We start from the raw sequence: 19,153 nt of genomic DNA, 5'->3' as shown, positions 1-19,153 counted from the left end.
CAGTTTCCAGGAATGCTTTTCCAGTTACCAGTTTACTCTGCAGAGATATGTTTCCTTTAGTTTATAAATGTGTGCTTAAATTTCTCGAATTCTCAAAACCTTGCTGAGCATTTTGCTATGCTAAAAGGGAAATTATAATCACATTTCCAAAAAATGTACTACAATTTCAAAAAGTCTTCTCAAGTTATCTCCCAAGTCAGTGCTCTTAATTAGAATAAAAGAAGAGGTTTGTTTTTTTAATATAGTTTTTGGTTGTTCTCTTTTATTTCCATTAACTTTGTTGTTTGTTTGTTTATAAGCTAAGAGGAAGCAACCAGTTTAAGAATATTCAATCCCTTTGGTTTATAGCAGCTGCTGATAGAGTTAGGCAGAAATTCTTCTTAAAGTACGGGGTGGGGGGGGGAAGGAGGAGCAGAGAGATGGGGAAAAGAAAGGAAAAAAGATTAGCAAGGAACTACAGCCCACTCATTTCTGTTTGGTGGAGACAGAATTGACCTAAAGATGCCCCTTTTGCACTGACTTCTGGGAGAGAATGGCTGCCTCATTGGGGGTGCTGAGCAAGCAGAGGCCTTTCCTCTGGACCTGGAATGCCATCTCAGAAGGGTTGGGGAAAAGGCCATCCACTGAAGCTGACTGCACTCGGTATTCTAGATTCTCAAGAGTTTTGGCCTCTCATTTCCAAGGCCTCAGGGTCCTCTCCTCTCCCTGGTGGGGAGCAGAGTGGGAAGGGTCCTCAAGGGGAGAAGGAGCTCTCTCCCTAACGTGGGTGGTGGGGAGAGAACTAACACCCACGTTGGTGGGAGCTCCGCTTGAGGTGTTACCAGAGAAAACAGCCTGTATCACAAACTCAAATTAGAAGTCCCTCTAGATGGCCTAGGCGTTTTCTCCAAGGTGTGGAGATTAGCTGGGAGGTGCTTGGGCCTTTCCCGTAAGTGTGGGGTCGGTGAATGAATGGGCAGAGAGGACAAAAGGGATGGCGGGCGGCGCCTCACTGGGGGCTTATCTGAGTCTAGGCTCAGGCTGTAGCTGGTAAATCCAGACAAGGAGTCTGTGGAGAAGAGGAGGGGGAGACTGGAAACCCGAAGGGGAGGGGGTGGACTTTTCCACCGCAACCTCAGAAAGAGACTGCGAAGTAAGAAAGGAGTCCGTGTTGGTCAGCTGCAGACACTTCGCAGGGCCAGATAATCCCCAAAGCCTCGGTTTAGAATCAGCCTCAACAGAGGGAAGCGAGGAGGTCGCATGATTTCTCCCGTGGCTCGGTCTAGTCTGGTGTGCGTAAAGCACATCCCCCCTGGTGCTGGATGCCACGCTGACCCTAGCCCGCTTCCCTCCCCACCCTCCCAACGGTGGGCGTCCTCGGACTCCAAGTAAACCCTCCACCGACTGAACCCCCCTCTCACCCTTTCCCGGAGCCAGAAGAGAGAGAGCGCGTTACTGCTGAAAAAGTGGGCGCACAGACGCCCCAGAGAGGGAGAAAAGCTGGGCGGGGGTGGGGGCGGGGTGGAGGGGCCGGAGGGAGGGCGGCCTCGGGCTGCGCCACGCAGTCGGATCCTGCTCCCTGGTCCCCTGCCCCCTCCGCGCCCGCCAGCCCTCCGCCCTGCCTGTGGCCCGCGGGGCACCAGGTAGGCAGAGCTGGACAGCTCCTGCTTTGATCTCTGGGCTCCAGTCCCTTCTACAGCTGCCCGGCTGCCCGGAGATCTGCGAACTCTGCCCACGTCGGTGTCAGCAGAGCTCTCCGACGTGTACAGAAGTGTTTCCAAACTTGGGAAGGGCGGGGGAGGGCCGGGGGAGATGGGGAGGGCGGAGGTATGCAGACAGCGAGTCAGAGTTTCCCCTTGAAAGCCTCAAAAGTGTCCACGTCCTCAAAAGGATGGAACCAATTTAAGAAGCCAGCCCCGTGGCCACGTCCCTCCCCCCTCCGCTCCCTCCTCTGCGCCCCCGCAGTCTCCTCCCAGCTGTGGCTTCCCGGGCCCCCAGCCCCAGCCCTCCCATTGGTGGAAGCGCTTTTGGAAGCGCCCTCGGGCCAGAGAAACTTTGGCCGTATAAATAGGGCAGATCCGGGCTTTATTATTTTAGCACCAAGGCGGCAGGAGGTTTCGGCGAAGTTGGAGGTACTCGCCACGACTGTATGCCTGCGCCCGCCAGGTGATACCTCCGCCGGTGACCCAGGGGCTCTGCGACACAAGGAGTCTGCATGTCTAGGTGGTAGACATGCTCAGCTTTGTGGATACGCGGACTCTGTTGCTGCTTGCAGTAACTTCGTGCCTAGCAACATGCCAATGTAAGTGCCTTCAGCTTGTTTCGGGCAGTCTGGGAAAGAGGTTAGATGGGTGGGCACCTGGTCTGAAAGGGAAAACCTAACAAAGTTCTAGGTACAGCTTGGAGGGAAGGCTCTCTGGCATGTGGAGAAACGCTGGCATTTATGAGAAACATGGAAAATACTTTAGAAATGAAAGCAAAAAAGGCTCCTCGACTCTCGCCAAAAGTTAGGGAACTTTTCTCTCAACTCAGAGTGAACCTGTTTACTTGATCTGGATCCTCCAGTTAGTGAAGCTCAAAGGGAGCAGAAATCCTTTTCCTTCAGGATGAGATATTAACTGACATGATGAAGGAAGGCAAAGGCCTCCGCCTAAAAGGCCCCCAAACTGCACTGATGCCCACCTTGTGAAACTTGAGGCCTGGTTTAGAAAGCCCTTAATTTAGTAATAAAAAAACTCACCCCCTAAAGGCTTTTCTCTTCTGGGTGTTTTAAGACTGGTCTGGATGATGATGATGATGATGATGGTGGTGGCCATCAGGCGCCCTCTGGAGGGAGGACAATGAGAGCACAGGGGTCCAGGGCTTAAGGTTTATGGAATCCCCATTTAAAGACTCCACAGGTTTATACAGAGAATGATCTGCATTTCTCATTGAAGCCAATCCCAATAGCTAGTCAGTGTATCCTGGGAAGAAAAATGGATACATTCTGAAAAGTAAAATTAGCTTCTCATTTCATTACCTGGTCATGGAAATGGTAACATTATTTAGCTAAAATCTGCCCTGCCTTTTGTTGAGCCAGAGTTATCTCTTTAATATGTTCCCAAAGACAGGCATTCTGAACATAGCAAGTTGGGAAATATCAACACTGATCTGAGATTCAGGAGACCCGGTTTTTCCCATGCCAATAATTTATCATGTGACCTTGGGCAAGTCAAACTGAGCCTTTTCTAAAATGCAGGATAGAAATGGGATGGACTCCAAGGAGGCTTTCCAGCTGTAGGTTTTATGACCAGATTTCCATGTCAAGATAGAATGAAGAAAATCAGTCTGGTTTTGCCTTGAAAATGGCTGACTAATTACCAAAGATGCTGATTTGATGGGGATAACAGGGGGATCTGGCCACACCCAACACTCTAAAAGTTTGCTCCACCCACATGCCACGGTGTCTACCACTGCATCATTACTGATGCATTTGTGTGTGTATGTGTGTTTTCTCCCTTCATCCACTTTTAGTATACACACTGTGAATGCTAAGGAATAGTTGCATTGAACAAATGCACATTACCAACTTCATTTCTTTTTATGAGATCTGAGGGTGGCAGGGGGAAAGAGTTGTCTCCTAGAGAAAAGATGAGAACAGACCTAGGGAAGTTTGAAGGTACAAAGGGCAATTCACCTTCTGATCAACATCCAACTACAGTCTGAATAAAAGTTACCAAACACACATTCTTCAAAGTGGCTCAGTCTGAATAATTAAAAGGCAAATTTCCAAAATCATGAGAACTTCCGTTAATCAAGTCCAGGCATAATTATTCTTCCTACTGATGAACACAATGAAGTAAACATATCATTTTCCTAATTTAAAAGTAATTCTCATAAATTGCCCTTAAATGTCAGTGCTGGATGTGGTCCACCCTCCTGAACTGTGACTGTTGCAGCAGCTGTTCCCACTCCAAATGACACACTTCTTGGCCACCTAATTAAAGCAATTTTTAGGGGTGATTCATTTTGTTGCCAGCTTGGCCTTATATCCTGTGTTAACCTATAATTTTTATACCGTAGGAGAGGAATTCAGTCTTTAAGGGCTTATAGCAATTATGGCAAAGGGGAGGATATTCCTTTAGTGTATTTTTCCCATTATTTTTCTAGATCTTTAATCCACAGTTTTTCCATTTATACAGAGCAATTCTTCCTCGGGGACAAAAGTGATACACATTGGTAAAATGACCTTACCTAACTTAAGTGAACCTATTTAAAGCAAAATTTCAGATGTCCGAATGAATCCATTTTCATGGTGACTTATTTGCAAATTAGACCTTTTGGAAAAGGACATTAAGAATGGTACAAACTCTGTAACGTTAATGTTTTAGAAAAAAACTTTAGGTAACATACTTTTCTAAATTTCCCCCTTAAAAAATTTTTAAGTATCAAAAATTGTCTAGGGCCTCCCTGGTGGCGCAGTGGTTGAGAGTCCGCCTGCCGATGCAGGGGATACGGGTTCGTGCCCCGGTCTGGGAGGATCCCATATGCCGCGGAGCGGCTGGGCCCGTGAGCCATGGCCGCTGGGCCTGCGCGTCCGGAGCCTGTGCTCCGCAACGGGAGAGGCCACAACAGTGAGAGGCCCGCATACCGCAAAAAGAAAAAAAAAAAAAAAAAAAAAAAAAAAAAAAAAAATTGTCTAAACTAATACAAATTATTTCCTCATCAATATACTGGTTTTGCTCTTATTCAGTGATTCACCTGTGCAATATAGCATCTTAATTACTAAACATTAGAAGTATCCTTTAGACACATTAATATTTCACAGCATTTATAAAGTAGTAAATAATTAACAATTTAATTCAAAATATATTTACATATTAATATTGAAAACAAATCATCCTGCTGATCCCTGCCATAATTTTGACGTGCATAATTAAGTCATTAGAATATTGTTAATAAAAAATACAATTTGTCCTTTAATTAGGTAAGTCAATTTTATAGACTAATATACCCATTTGTTAGTCACTGCTAGTGATCAATAAAATAATACTAATAATTATTTCTTTCTTTCCCCTTTCCTCTATAGCTTTACAAGAGGTGAGTAAAATTATTTTTAGAATTTGTTATTTTAAACTTTGATTGCCTTGGCCACAGTAATGTCTTCTCTGGGGAAGGAAAAGGAGGCTGTATTGATATTGACCAACTCGAATTTCCAAAATAATCATTGGGAGTTATGGTAGTCAAACCTTTCTGGCTGCCTTAGAAAGTACCCACCCCAATTTCTGAAATGGGCGGGGCTACTGAATAAGTCCACCCTAAAATGAACACCCATAAGAAAAGAGAGTAAATTATCCAGTGGAAGTTTGGGTTTTAGCATCAGCTGCTACAAACTAGAAGACTTCACAAAGCTAGAGAATTTTATCACTCCCTTGGAATCATTTGCAAGATTATTATGAACAAATTCTTAGTTCATGAATTGGATTTGAGGCATAATTACAGATAAGTATATATCTGGGTTCTATACGTATTTTATTTTATTCATTGGTAAAATTTAAAATTGTGCTTTGAAATATTAAGATAATAGTAATGCATAATATATACAATCTGTAGGTATGTTTGTATACTACATGGAAATGGGAGCCATTTTAAAGTTTATATATTTATATATTTTATATATATATTTATATATATAATCTTCCTCATAATAATCCTTTACTTATTCTTTTCTAGGCAACTGCAAGAAAGGTAAGAATCCAATACTTCTCCATAGTACCTGAAATGATCAGCGATAACTTACAATTTAACTAAATTTATGGTATACCTCAGAAGGAAAATACTTTGTCAAGATTTTGCCCACATGAATATGCATTAGCTAAACCATAAAATAAAATAGCTTTGATGTGTAAGATAACAAAGCTTTATTATCTTCCAGAGTCATCTCTAATTATACTTATATTATACAACTGGTGATTTACATACTAAAGGAAAAGAAAAGACTTGTTTTTGTTCTGGAGATGGAATGAGTATTATGTTAATTATAGGTGATAAACAAAAGTTTATTTTAAAGGGCTTTGACTATATAAATATGCTGTTATCGATGTTACAAGATGATAATTTTATCCACAGAAATCATCTTTCTAAAAATAGTGGTCATAATATTGGCCTAATGCTGGAGACTATAGCCTCCAATCTCCCAGTTTAAAAAAACTACATGTAATTATAATAAAAACAAAATACTTTTGTCTATTGTATTGTGCCATTTTTATAGCCACTATCTAATAACATTATGGTTAGATCAGCCTTACCGACTAATTATTATCAAGAATGTTTTGCTCATTCACTGGAAATTGCCTAGGCATTTATCATTGTGCCGTTTCTACCTTCCTCGTAGGGCCCAACTGGAGATAGAGGACCACGTGGAGAAAGGGTGTGTAATTTTTGAACTACTAAAGGGCTTTGGCCCATATTTTAATAACTACATATTAGAAACTACAGGAGACTGACAATTTATAAGGATATTATGTATCCAAATAATTGCCTACCTTTTAAGCAAATAATGCCTTACAGAAAGTGAATAAGCATTATTATATATAATCAATATTCTTTTTAGGTCAAGATTATCCTTTAAGAAAGTAGAACTATTACAGACAGCCATATTCTTTGCATGGTCTATCTTTCTTTGTTTTTAGTTGACCTGTCCAACACATACATAATGGAAATATATCTACCTACCACCACATGGCCCTTCTCTTTTTAACATGTTTTGTTTGCTTTTCAAGTAAGATCTCTTATCTAGGCTGGGAATAATAGTTAAACAGCAGCCAACAACATGTTTCTGTCTAAATTAATAAATGTACAAGTTAGGCTTGCATTTTATTCATCGTATTCTTAGATCTCCTTGCTATGCTTATGTGGCATGTATAACCACATGGTTTCATTATATGACACTTTCATCAATATATAAACACCTATACGTTGTATCCATCAAGAAGTGCAGACTTAAATGTATTCCACTCAAGCAATCTATCAGAGGTAGGGTTATGTCAGTAAATTACTTTAACAACATCAATAGTGTTAATGGTAGGAAATCTGCAGGATATTCTACCCTGTGATAAAATAACTATTAATTATCATATCAATTAATCTGCTTTTCACACATAACATACCAAAGCAATTGAGTAAGTTCATCAGTCAGAAACTGACAATCAATATACACAGTACATCACTGTGCACTGTTAACCATATGAATTTATAGCTATAAATGGTAGCTATAATTTTTATCTTCATTTGAATACTGGAGCTCCATTATGAATTAATGGCTGACATAGTCCTCTTCCAAGAGGAACTATCCTGTCTTGTGTCTTCTTCAGACACCAGCTACTAAACCTCCTTCTAAAATAGACCCACGTCAATAGTGGCAAATATGGCATCTTAAATTTCCACACCACTTGTACATTCTGACCAACTGATCTTACCACATGTATTCTGAGGTCTCCTTTAGGTTTCTGCAGAGTCTGTCTAACCCTGACTTAATTCACTTTTTACATAACAGGGTCCACCAGGCCCACCAGGCAGAGACGGTGATGATGGTATCCCAGGCCCTCCTGGTCCACCTGGTCCTCCTGGTCCCCCTGGTCTTGGTGGGGTAAGGTGTCTTAAGTATTGTTAACTTTTAGCTAACTTCAGTTTCTTACATCTGTATTGGAAGAAGATTCATTGTGGAATTTATTTTTAGTAGTTTTAAGGGAGAGTCTGCTATTTGGATATTAGTATAGTATTTTATTTCATTTCTTTGGTTTCTTCATTCAAGATTCTGCTTTGCCCGATCTCTTTGTGAGCCCTTGTCAATTACAGGACAGGTCTTTGTGTTCGCTGAAGGTAGCTGCAGCCCTCGTGACCATTATTTAATTTGGGAATTTAATATCTTTTATCAGTAGGACACAAATAAGAGGTGTTGCATTATTAAAAAGTTTGATTAGATTGAATTATAAATGAAATCCCTGATCTTAAGCAATTTCACAAACATCCTACTCTTTTTATTCTCCTTGGCTTGAAGTCTACTGAACCAACATTCAAAGCAGTTTTTGGTTTAATTTGCTTGAAACTAATTTGAGAAAAGTACATTTCTCTTTCATTAATATCTTCTTTTAGCTTTATGCTTTAACAATGGTATGAGTGCCAAATGGCCTCACTGCAGGAAGGAAAACATATTTGCTTAATTGGTTAGCACTATGAATCAGAAGCCTGATTCTAATACCCAACTGTACGCCAGTAAAATAAGACCTTTCTCCCCCAAAGATCTTATTATGATTGCTTATCTACTGAGGGCATTAAAAAGCACCTTTCTTAATAGGTCTACCACTGTAAGAGAGATCTTTAACAGTAAAGCTATTACTGTGAACTATTTTTTAAAAGTTTAATCTTCCAAGGGGCATTTTAATTTAATTTTCCTCTAAACTTTAAAACTCTTTATATCCTTTTTGAAACTACAGCAAGAAAAAGGTCCCTTAGTCATTTTGTGTAGTCATGGAGGAGCAGGGCAACAGGTAGAAATATAAAGTTGTTCTCTTGGTTTCTGCTTAATTTATCAGGGGCCCTCACTGACTTTTAAAGTTTAGAAAGCTGTCTTCCTCAGTGTAGAGGTAGGGGGTGGGGATTTGAGTGAGAGGGTTAACAGGGCAGGAAAAGTTTCATAAATAAGGTAGGGAAGCTCTCTATTTCAAACTAGGTGTGGACTAAATTTTAAACTTGTATCTCTCCTGAATTTTTAGGAATTTAGCTCAATATGGAAGTCTAAACTAATAATTATGTCAGAAATACTGCTTCCTTTTAAACAACAACAGAAAAATCTTTAGAAGTAGAATGAGAAAATGAAATACATGGCCAATAGTTTTATATATATATATATATATATATATAATTTTATTTTATTTATTTATTTTTTTCCCCATCTAGAACTTTGCTGCTCAGTATGATGGAAAAGGAGTTGGAGCTGGCCCTGGACCAATGGTATGCTTATCTCTTTTTATATAGCCAAAAAATTACTGAATAGAGAATTTACTTTATGTTAAATTTCACATTGCCATTTATTTAGCTACCTAGTTTAATACTCAATACTCAGATCAGATAAAAGCAGCAGCTCTCTTTGTATTCAAATCTATAAAAATCTAAGCCTAAGTTAGGGGGTTTGAGTTTTTCTACAAACATGCCTCCTTAGGATAGATCAGATATTTATATCCAAGAAATAATCTCTGGACATAGTAATCATAATTTAGGTACACCAACTTAATTCAGAAAAGTAATCACTCTGATTAATTTTTTATGCCCTTTAACATTGCCTAGAATTTGAAGCAACCCACAGAGACGCAGAACTATTAAGTTCTATGAACTTGCTGGAAAGGATCAGCAAGTTCTAGTGTAGCCCGTTCATTTTCTAGGTAGAGAGTTTAAGTCCTTCCCCAAGGTCATATATGCGGTTAATGACAGAATGCCAGGCAAGATGTCTGATATTCAACATCATGGCTCATGTATCCAGTACTTGAATAAAACATTACTTTATTTAACAAGTATTTACCAAGTTGGTCTTCGATAAGACCCAAACTATATTATGCATTTGGGATATAGCAGTGAATATGACAGATTCCCACCCTCCCTCAAGGAATTAACAACATAGGAAATGTTTCTTTTTCTCCATCTTGATAAAAAATTCTTTTTTAAAGTCTAATTATAAATCAGTATAGGAGGGAATATGACTATGATGATGATGGTCTATCTTTAACATGTAAACCTTCTAACAAGCATTAGTGAGATGTGTTAGGGGGAAAAAAACTGATACGAGCATGCAAAATATATACTAGTATGTAAAAAATAGAGGCGAAAATTGCTGGAAATAAAAATGTTAAGTTGATTAAACACTGCAGTTTAGTACATACATACCTACATACATACACACACATAATCTAGTGATTTTTAATTAATTGTTTGCAAACAAAGGTATTTATCTGCCCAAGTTAAGATAGTCTTTAAAATATAAATTTTACCTGGACAATGCATTCAGTGCTCTGTCTTCAAAAGATATTCTGCTGGAGCTAATGGTCCACAATAAGCTAATACACTGTAAGGGCAAGACAATATTTTCTGTAAATTAAAACTCTCACTTGAGAAGTAATATGCCGTTAATTGATGATTTCCAATTTCCTGATTTTGCATGGTAATTTAAAACATTCATATCTGAAATGAAGAAGTAGACATTTTCTTTTGGCTTTGTTTATATTGGATATTTGAAATCAGCCATTTCAGCTAATGCTGGACATTAGTCAGTTTTAAAGCAGTACCTATATTTCAAGAAGAAGCTAAAAAGAAAAAAAAGTAAAGCATTAATTTAAAAAAAAAAGCCTACATAAGCCTGGAAAATTAATATGGATTTCAGATTCCCCTGACTTTGGAACATCTCTCTGGGGGCATAAAGCAGAGTGTTTTACTTTTAAATATCAGTGAAATATAATTTAAGCTTGCACAGTCACACACATTCACAGACATATGTAATCAACAGATATGTTTCACAAATAGGAGAGATAGGCAGCAATAAAGCACTAAAATAAATTTCCATGTTGGAAAATCAATAACTATAAAACCCCACAGGGTTCTTCTCTGAATTAATGAATAATCATCGTCCATCTCACAGCCTCCACAAAATAAACTACCTTTTATGTAAATGAAATTGTTGCAAATACATGGAAAAATGAATAAATATAATTAAAAATTCATGGTGTCAAGGAAAATTATTTTTAATGTACACCTAAAAATATTATTTTGATTGAAAAGTGACAGTTTCTTTTAACTTTGAAGCAATTTCTAAAACCAAATAAATAACTCATAATTAAGATGATGAGCTTTTTAATAAAATCCATATTATTTCACTCTAGGCATTAATACAGTGGGGCAGACTTGACTGCAGAGTCCCCATGCTTGATGTGTCATGAGCAAATTACCTGAGACTTGTCTGTGCAATATATTCAGCATTAGAGGAATGGCCCCTACAGAAGAGTTTGCACAGGCCTTGCAAAGGGGAGTCATAATGTGTATTTAGCTTCCAAATACACAATGTGTATTTAGCTTCCAAACTAGTAACACTCTGTTTTACTCTGTGTGCTACAGAATGAAGAACAAAGGCGAAAACAGTCTGCTGTCATTTGGGCCATATTTTCAATAATAGTAGCATATAATAGATTCTTCCAGTAGGATGTTTCAATAATATTTTTCCTTCACCCCTTATTATATCCACTTTTGTTTGATATTTTCATCAGTCACCAATAGTCCTTAAAGGAGCTATAAGGTTATAACAAACCTCCCTCTAATCATTAAGAAAGACTTTTGATCCTTTTCAATTTATGCCCCTTGTGGCAATAAAAATATCAATTTCTTAGCTGAGTATGATATGAGGAAATGACATATGATAAGGAAATCCAAATGGAAATGCTTCGTCAGCTGCATGAACAGCACTTGTATATTCTGTACTGTGCAAAGACTGAGTCACTTCACTGCATTAGAGCAATCTCAATATGTCCAATTGTGCACAACTTTAAGGAACCTGTGGCCACCTCATCTAACTGAGTTCTGATTTGGATTAGGAGGGGCAAAGGTGAAAGCAAAGGCAGAGAAAACAGTGGAGGAAACTTGGGTCCTTAAATGCTTCCTTGAGAGGAACAAAAACTATGAAATGAGACCAGGACAATTCTGTTAATTTGTCCATCACAAAACGTCTATGGCACCACTAAGCTAGTCCTGTCTAACCCAACCCTAGGCCATGACGACTTGTCAGTGCTAACTATGTCTGTCCTCTTTACAGGGTTTGATGGGACCTAGAGGCCCTCCTGGTGCATCTGGAGCCCCTGTAAGTACTGAAAGCTTATAATCTCTCTTATGTAAAAAGACAGAGAATTAAGTAAAGGCTTGGAATGTGACATACTGTTTTTTCTTAGGGCCCTCAAGGTTTCCAAGGACCTCCTGGTGAGCCTGGTGAGCCTGGTCAAACTGTGAGTACTTTTCCCCCTTTGTGATAAATATTTTTTTCAAGAAGTTTCTTAATATAGCATTAACAAAACAATGGGTCTCCCATTTTCCTAGGGTCCTGCAGGTTCTCGTGGTCCACCTGGCCCTCCTGGCAAGGCTGGTGAGGATGTAAGTATTTACTCTTAAGCATTTCCAAATGCCATTTAAATACTCCTGCCTCAACAGAATTTCTGGATTCAAATTAAGTATTCTGCCAAAAGCTGAATATGCCTGACATAATTTTCCCCATATGGATAATAACATTTTAATGAAATAATGATTACTTTTCTTGTATTTAAGGCAATATAATTGTTAATTAAATATATATTTGGATCCACATTTTTATATGATGCCTTTTTTCCCTGTTGTAAAAGCCAAGATGACCCGACTTTCATCTGATAGTTTACCAAGAAAGCGTTTACCCTATGATGCTTTCATGTTTTAGGGTCACCCCGGAAAATCTGGACGACCTGGTGAGAGAGGAGTTGTTGGGCCACAGGTGAGATTTTTTTACAACAGTATATAGTCCAAACAGCAGAGGTATCTCATATATAAGATAGTTGCTAAAACTAGAATCAGACTAAGTGGCAACATAGAAGTCATACTTATAACACTCACGGAAGGCATCTGACAAATAAAGGAGCCTAGTTAAGAATGCATACAGGTTTTATTAATGCAAATAATGTAATATTAATGATGGTGAGCATCCTTTAAACAACTAAATTGTGTGTTCTACAAGTACCATAGTATTAGTTACTCAAATTAGAGCAACTTATTTGCTGCTCTGTGCTTACACATATACTAGTCTTTGATTCCAAGCTTGGACTTTGATGAGAAGAAACACTTTGGAGGGAAGAAATCATCGTCTTTTTATTTAGGACAAAAACGTCATTCGTCATCTTCTATGTTTCTTTTTAAGGGTGCTCGTGGTTTCCCTGGAACTCCTGGACTCCCTGGCTTCAAGGGCATTAGGGTGAGCACATTCTTTACCCACAGAAGAGAAAATGTTGATTACTTTTAGTAAAAACCTCAACTATATTTAAACTCCTGGATGACACATATTTGCTTCCAAATTCCTGGAATTTGCCAGAGTGGAGAGAGAGTTAAAGGGTAAGGTGGCCGGAAAGTAAAGTGGGGTGTAGTTTTTTTTTTTTTTAGTCTGTTCATAGCTTCAAAGAAAGGAGGATCCCTACAGGGAAGATGGTATAAAATGGGTATAACTTAAGAGGTATTTAAAGCTCTCTGAAGATCATAAAATTATTAATGATGGAAAGTACATGAGAGAGCATCTAGTTCTTTATCCTTCCCTTTCAAGTGTAGGGAGGCTTAGTGACTTACCTAGGGCAGCAGAGGGAGTTTGTTGGGAGCTGGGGCAATGGGACTCCATTCTACAGAAGCAGTCAGAAGCAGGAGATATTAACTGCAAAGATACAAGATGTTTGAGTTGACCAAACACTGTAATGGAATAGCATTTTAATAATAAGGATTTGCCTTTCAGGGTCACAATGGTCTGGATGGGTTGAAGGGACAGCCTGGTACTCCAGGTGTGAAGGTAAATACTAAATCAGAAGCACTGTTTTTAAAACAATTGATTGTAATTTCCCATCACCATCAGAAAGTATATTTTTACTGAAGGCTAATCATATTCTGAAGCATATCTTATTTCCTCTTCAATACTTTAAATCCCTCAGTGGTGAGGACTATGGGATTCTGTAACAAAAGGCCAATTATTAATAATATTTATTTAATTCAGTGTCTATTAAGCAATTGAGATTAAAAAACATGTCAATAGTTTCTTCCTCCATTTCCTTTTCTCCTATAATTTTAGTCGATCTCTGCAGCCAAAATAAAAGTAAATAAACATATAATCAGATATTAGAACACTATGTTATTTTAAATAGTAAATTCTCCTTTGCCATGCACTAATTAGATGGGTACATTCATGTCACAATATACTTTTCAACCTCTTCCCTGTGATTTATCTGTGCACACTCAAAAAAATTTTAATTAGGTAATTAAAGTCTCAGAAGTGTGTTATCTCTTGGCTGGGCTCTTCTCTGACAGCGTTTTCAACTATAAAATGTTCTCTCTCCTATTAAGGAGATAATGTGATATTAAAGTGAATACCAACGTAATCACAAATTAATGAGTAAGGAATACTAGTGGGACCAGAAATGAACATGAATATGGAGAATCCGTTCTAACTTTCCAGCTGCCACACCAATGGATAAGGTCAAACTCATTCTCCCTGGAGCCTAATATAAGAGCTCAGACTACTGATCACAGCATCATAAAATGTTAGGGCTGCAAGGAGCTTTGGAGACCCTCTCATTTTGCAGATGAGGGAAACTGAGGCTTAGAGAGAGTGAGTGACTTGCCCAAAGTCACACATCTAGAAGTTAGAAGGGCACAGGCTAGAATTCCTGACTCCCACTCTAGTGCTTACTCACAAAGAATACACTTCAGATAGAATCCTAGAAATGAAGGGTCCTTAAATGGTCTCGAAAACCAGGTTTCTTCTATATCTAAATTAGATTATCTTGAAGGAAAGTTCCTTTTCATGTGCCACTGTATTAAATTACCACCAGCACCAGCATCACTACCACCACTACCCCCACCAACATGGTTTTTACTCAAGATAAGAATGTAGATTGGAAAAAAAAAAGAATGTAGATTGGAAGTAAATAAGACAGTTTTATAAAATATTATGAAACTTCAATTTTTCATGCATATTTTATAAAAATAAAAATATTGAGTGTTCAAAATAACTTTAAAGAGGGTAAATATGGTTATGTTGAAAGCAATTTATCCTATCATCTCTTTTTATGTTATCATTGCTAATATATAAGCCTAGTCTAAATGATATCCAAAATCTAAGGGGAAAATTGGGGAAAGGGTAAATAACACTAGACCACATCTCCCTGATTCTGTGATATTTGGTATTATCTAAATAAAAACCCATATTTTATAAATATTTTAAATGTATGTGATTGGCATAATTGAGAAACAATCTATGTAAGAAATGTTACAAAATATATGAATGGTTGAAATTGAAGTAATAGTGTAAAAACTACCAAATCAGAAGAAAATAATTAACACATATAATGAAAAAAACTCAATCTTTCTTTCCCATATAGGGTGAACCTGGTGCCCCTGGTGAAAATGGAATTCCAGGTCAAGTAGTAAGTATTGATTACTTTACTGTAAATCAAAAATGTGTACACTCTTTGCAAGCTGGAACTTCTTTAATGTTTTTGCTAATTACCATTTCCCTTGGCATTGTATTCTTTGATATTTTTCTAATAGCCTTCTGCATAGCTAATTGAAATCATTACCTTTTAGTTGGAATTAGAACAAGACCTATTTATTTCTAGTGGATTCTTGCGCATGTTGGAAATTGGAAAAAGGAAATGATGCCTGTAACGTTTTCTTAAATTAGCATTCTGGATTTCAATGGAAATATTTCTGCTTCTAGGGAGCTCGTGGGCTTCCTGGTGAGAGAGGACGTGTCGGTGCCCCTGGCCCAGCTGTGAGTGCTTCCACGTTTGTTCATTTTTATTCTTTTTTAAAATCTTCTAATAGGTGCCATTTAACTTTCCACTCGACTTTTTTCTTTATTTTCTTCATAGGGTGCCCGTGGAAGTGATGGAAGTGTGGGTCCTGTGGGTCCTGCTGTAAGTGGTGACACTGAGGAATTTGGAAGGGACTGAGAGTGTGGGATGGGAGCTAGCTTCTTTATTAATTCCCTATGAAATAACACCATTTTAGACACCTTACCAAATGTTCTAAGAGGCCACTTAAAGGTTCTATTTATAAGAACTACTATCCCTGAGGTTTGTAATTGATATATAAAGTAAAATCTACCTCACCTGGGATACCTGGAATGTCTTCCCTTCGATAACATACCAATGACAACAGATTAGCTGTCAGTTTTCTCTTTGCCAACATTAAGATCAAGCCACTCTAAGCCACTTCAATCTTCTGTTGTTGTTTTGTTAATTTTTTTTTTCCATTGATGATCACTTTATTTAGGGCTTTTCTTTTTCCAATAGCGTTTTGTAGGCTTTAGTGCACAGGTCATACTTGTATTTTGTTAAACATTCCACTAATAACTTGATTTTTTATTTTTTAATATCTTTATTGGAATATAATTGCTTTACAATGGTGTGTTAGCTTCTGCTTTATAACAAAGTGAATCAGTTATACATATACATATGTTCCCATATCTCTTCCCTCTTGCTTCTCCCTCCCTCCCACCCTCCCTATCCCACTGTTTTGTTAATTTACTGAGGAAACTTCTTTCCACCTTCTCCTTTGATTTCAGGGCCCTCTTGGGTCTGCTGGCCCTCCAGGCTTCCCAGGTGCTCCTGGCCCCAAGGTAAAAATGCTGGTGACCATTGTCATTACCTTGATAAACATTTTATTGTGATGTGAAAGATAGGGACTGTGTTTGCATATAGATAATTACAGAACAGGTAGCTTAATTAGTCCCTCCTTCAAAATGGATACAGAATGACCAGTTTTCTCAGATACAGAATGACCAGTTTTCTTACTCTAAACTTGAAATAGATGATCTCTCTGTACCCGAGCACTATGAGCATAGATAGAGATGGCAACACGGAAACGGATTCCCTGGGGTTCCTCTGGGATACTCCCAAACTAGTTGGGACTGACTGGCTGAGAACCAGAGTCTCTACCAAGAGAGACAGAGGTAGGTGAAGACAGCAATGGTAGCCAAGATGGCAGAACCAGGCCAGGAAAATAGGAACACAAACCCCAATCTGTGGTACCAGATCAGATAAGGGAAATTATTGTAATTCTGAAGAAATTTCATAAAACTTGGCGACCTAAAAACAGAGATATGCTATTTCATTATTTGCTGACTAATGCCTCAATGTCATTCCTGTTTTTAGGGTGAACTTGGACCTGTCGGTAACCCTGGTCCTGCTGGTCCCGCGGGTTCCCGTGGTGAAGTGGGTCTTCCAGGTGTTTCTGGCCCTGTTGGACCTCCTGTAAGTAGCCACTGTCATTAACTTCATTGAGTAGAAGGAAGAAAACAAAAAGAATGAAGGTGGGGCCAAAGAAGAACAGAAATACTCCTATGAACCATATCTTTCTCCCTTCCTTTTCGTCACAGGGCAACCCTGGAACCAATGGCCTTCCTGGTGCTAAGGGTGCTGCCGTGAGTATATGGCTAAAATATGCTGCTGTGGTTTTAAAGGTATTTTAATGGATGCTGTCTCTCCTGCCAGTTGCCTCATGAGGGACCATGCTGCGTTTCTTTCCCAGGGCCTTCCTGGTGTTGCTGGGGCTCCTGGCCTCCCTGGACCCCGGGGTATCCCTGGACCTGTTGGTGCTGCTGGTGCTACTGGTGCCAGAGGACTTGTTGTAAGTGGTCATGGCTGATGCTTTCATCAGTCTGAAATACCAGCTCTACCATCATTTCATCCCCATCTAGACTTCGTCTTGTCATCTTATCATCCTTATTTCTTCCTTAGCATTTTCAGCGTGTGTTTCTTCTGTAAGTTCATGCACACGTATGTATACTCTCTCCCTCACACCCACACACAGACACACCCCTCCTGCTATCCTAGAACATTACCGAAAGGTCAGTGAGGCACACTTCTATTATATCAGTCTTGTCCTTTCAACCAAGACCATTCCCCTGTAGGTCGTTTAAATATGAACTGAGCATATTTCTTAGAGAACTAAAGCTCTCTTTACTTTGATTCGTAAATAGCCCCTGATGTTTGTCTTCCAGAGAGTTGTGACAAATGTTTGTCATTTGACCACTGTTTTGTATTGGACCTTAGGGTGAGCCTGGTCCAGCTGGTTCCAAAGGGGAGAGTGGCAACAAAGGCGAGCCCGTAAGTAGTTCTATAATCACAATTTTAATGGAGTTACTATTTTTCAATCCAAAAAGTAATATTTTCACTTTTTTAAAGTTATTACTTTTTTTTCTAGCTAGATATGAACACAAATTTTACTTTTCCTGTGTCCCCTTCTTTTGTTTTTTCATTAAATAGGGTGCTGCTGGGCCCACAGGTCCTCCTGGTCCCAGTGGCGAAGAAGGAAAGAGAGGCAGCACTGGTGAAATTGGATCCGCTGGTCCCCCAGGACCTCCTGGGCTGAGGGTACATTCCAAATGCTCTTGACACCCAGACACACCAGAGGCACCCATTCGTTGGGAATTGGTCAGAATTACTGAGTGCATTTTCTGGATGAAGGAAACATCTGCTTTCCATCTGCTTTATTAAATCACTGACTCTCAATATGATATGTTATAAAATTGGTCTGGAAACAATGTTGACCTACTTTTGCAGAATGTTTCCTCCACACAGTCCTTTGGTGTTTGGATGAAGTTTTTTGGCTTGGTTTGTAATTGTATCTCCCCCTTAAGGTCATCAAGATTTCTTGCATGCATGCCATGTTTCAGTAAATTCTGCCCTACCTGATATAAGGATACTCTCCAATTCTTTTCTATTTCATGTACTTTGTTACAGGGAAACCCTGGTTCTCGTGGTCTTCCTGGAGCCGATGGCAGAGCTGGTGTCATGGTAAGTTGTCTATTACTCACATCCTGGGAAGGAACTTGATGCTTCTGGCCGTGGGTATGTCACTGGAGTTAACAACCTCCCCTCCCCTTTCTTTTTAATAGGGCCCTCCTGGTAGTCGTGGTGGAACTGGCCCTGCTGGTGTGCGAGGTCCCAGTGGAGATTCTGGTCGCCCTGGAGAGCCTGGCCTCATGGGACCCCGAGTAAGTTTCAGATTGATTTTGAGCAAGTCACACCTAGCACTGTTTCCTTTTCTAAAGGGATGATTAATATTTGAAGACAACAATAAAAAAAATCAAAAGTTAATTTGTTAGTAGACTTGCTGATGGTTCCCTTTTTAATTTAACTTTATCAAAGCCCAGTAGATATTTTGACGAATTTAGTTCATAAATTTCCTATTTATTACTTGATACAATGGCTGTGAGGTTTTTGGAAGAATAGATTTACTTTAATATATCCAAATTAGGTTGGTTCTCCTATCAGCATGAATCTTTTATCTCAATTTGTGAGTTTTATATAAGGTGTTCATGAAATATATTAGGACTATACATTATCAGTTTATTAGATTCATAAGTGAATCATTTTTC

The 19,153-nt window shown here is 38.9% G+C and overlaps 1 protein-coding gene across 1 annotated transcript in view; it reads left to right on the top strand.

The window, feature by feature from the left end:
- The first annotated feature begins 2,061 nt into the window (after positions 1–2,061).
- The window catches only part of COL1A2 (collagen type I alpha 2 chain), a 36,542-nt gene continuing 19,450 nt past the window's right edge, over positions 2,062–19,153 (top strand). Inside the window, exons 1-23 of the mRNA XM_082632772.1 lie at positions 2,062–2,281; positions 5,048–5,058; positions 5,692–5,706; positions 6,353–6,388; positions 7,514–7,606; positions 8,917–8,970; positions 11,810–11,854; positions 11,943–11,996; positions 12,088–12,141; positions 12,458–12,511; positions 12,932–12,985; positions 13,511–13,564; positions 15,150–15,194; positions 15,488–15,541; positions 15,642–15,686; positions 16,337–16,390; positions 16,926–17,024; positions 17,150–17,194; positions 17,302–17,400; positions 17,826–17,879; positions 18,039–18,146; positions 18,516–18,569; positions 18,671–18,769. Coding sequence (XP_082488898.1) covers positions 2,212–2,281; positions 5,048–5,058; positions 5,692–5,706; positions 6,353–6,388; positions 7,514–7,606; positions 8,917–8,970; positions 11,810–11,854; positions 11,943–11,996; positions 12,088–12,141; positions 12,458–12,511; positions 12,932–12,985; positions 13,511–13,564; positions 15,150–15,194; positions 15,488–15,541; positions 15,642–15,686; positions 16,337–16,390; positions 16,926–17,024; positions 17,150–17,194; positions 17,302–17,400; positions 17,826–17,879; positions 18,039–18,146; positions 18,516–18,569; positions 18,671–18,769 — 1,350 coding nt within the window. The 5' untranslated portion in view covers positions 2,062–2,211. The remainder of the gene's footprint in view (positions 2,282–5,047; positions 5,059–5,691; positions 5,707–6,352; positions 6,389–7,513; positions 7,607–8,916; positions 8,971–11,809; positions 11,855–11,942; positions 11,997–12,087; positions 12,142–12,457; positions 12,512–12,931; positions 12,986–13,510; positions 13,565–15,149; positions 15,195–15,487; positions 15,542–15,641; positions 15,687–16,336; positions 16,391–16,925; positions 17,025–17,149; positions 17,195–17,301; positions 17,401–17,825; positions 17,880–18,038; positions 18,147–18,515; positions 18,570–18,670; positions 18,770–19,153) is intronic.

Source organism: Mesoplodon mirus (genome assembly GCF_964341445.2).
Source record: "Mesoplodon mirus genome assembly, chromosome: 9".
NCBI classification, from domain to species: Eukaryota; Metazoa; Chordata; class Mammalia; order Artiodactyla; family Ziphiidae; genus Mesoplodon; species Mesoplodon mirus.
Note: the sequence above shows the minus strand (reverse complement) of the source record. Positions and strands in the feature narration are given on the sequence as shown.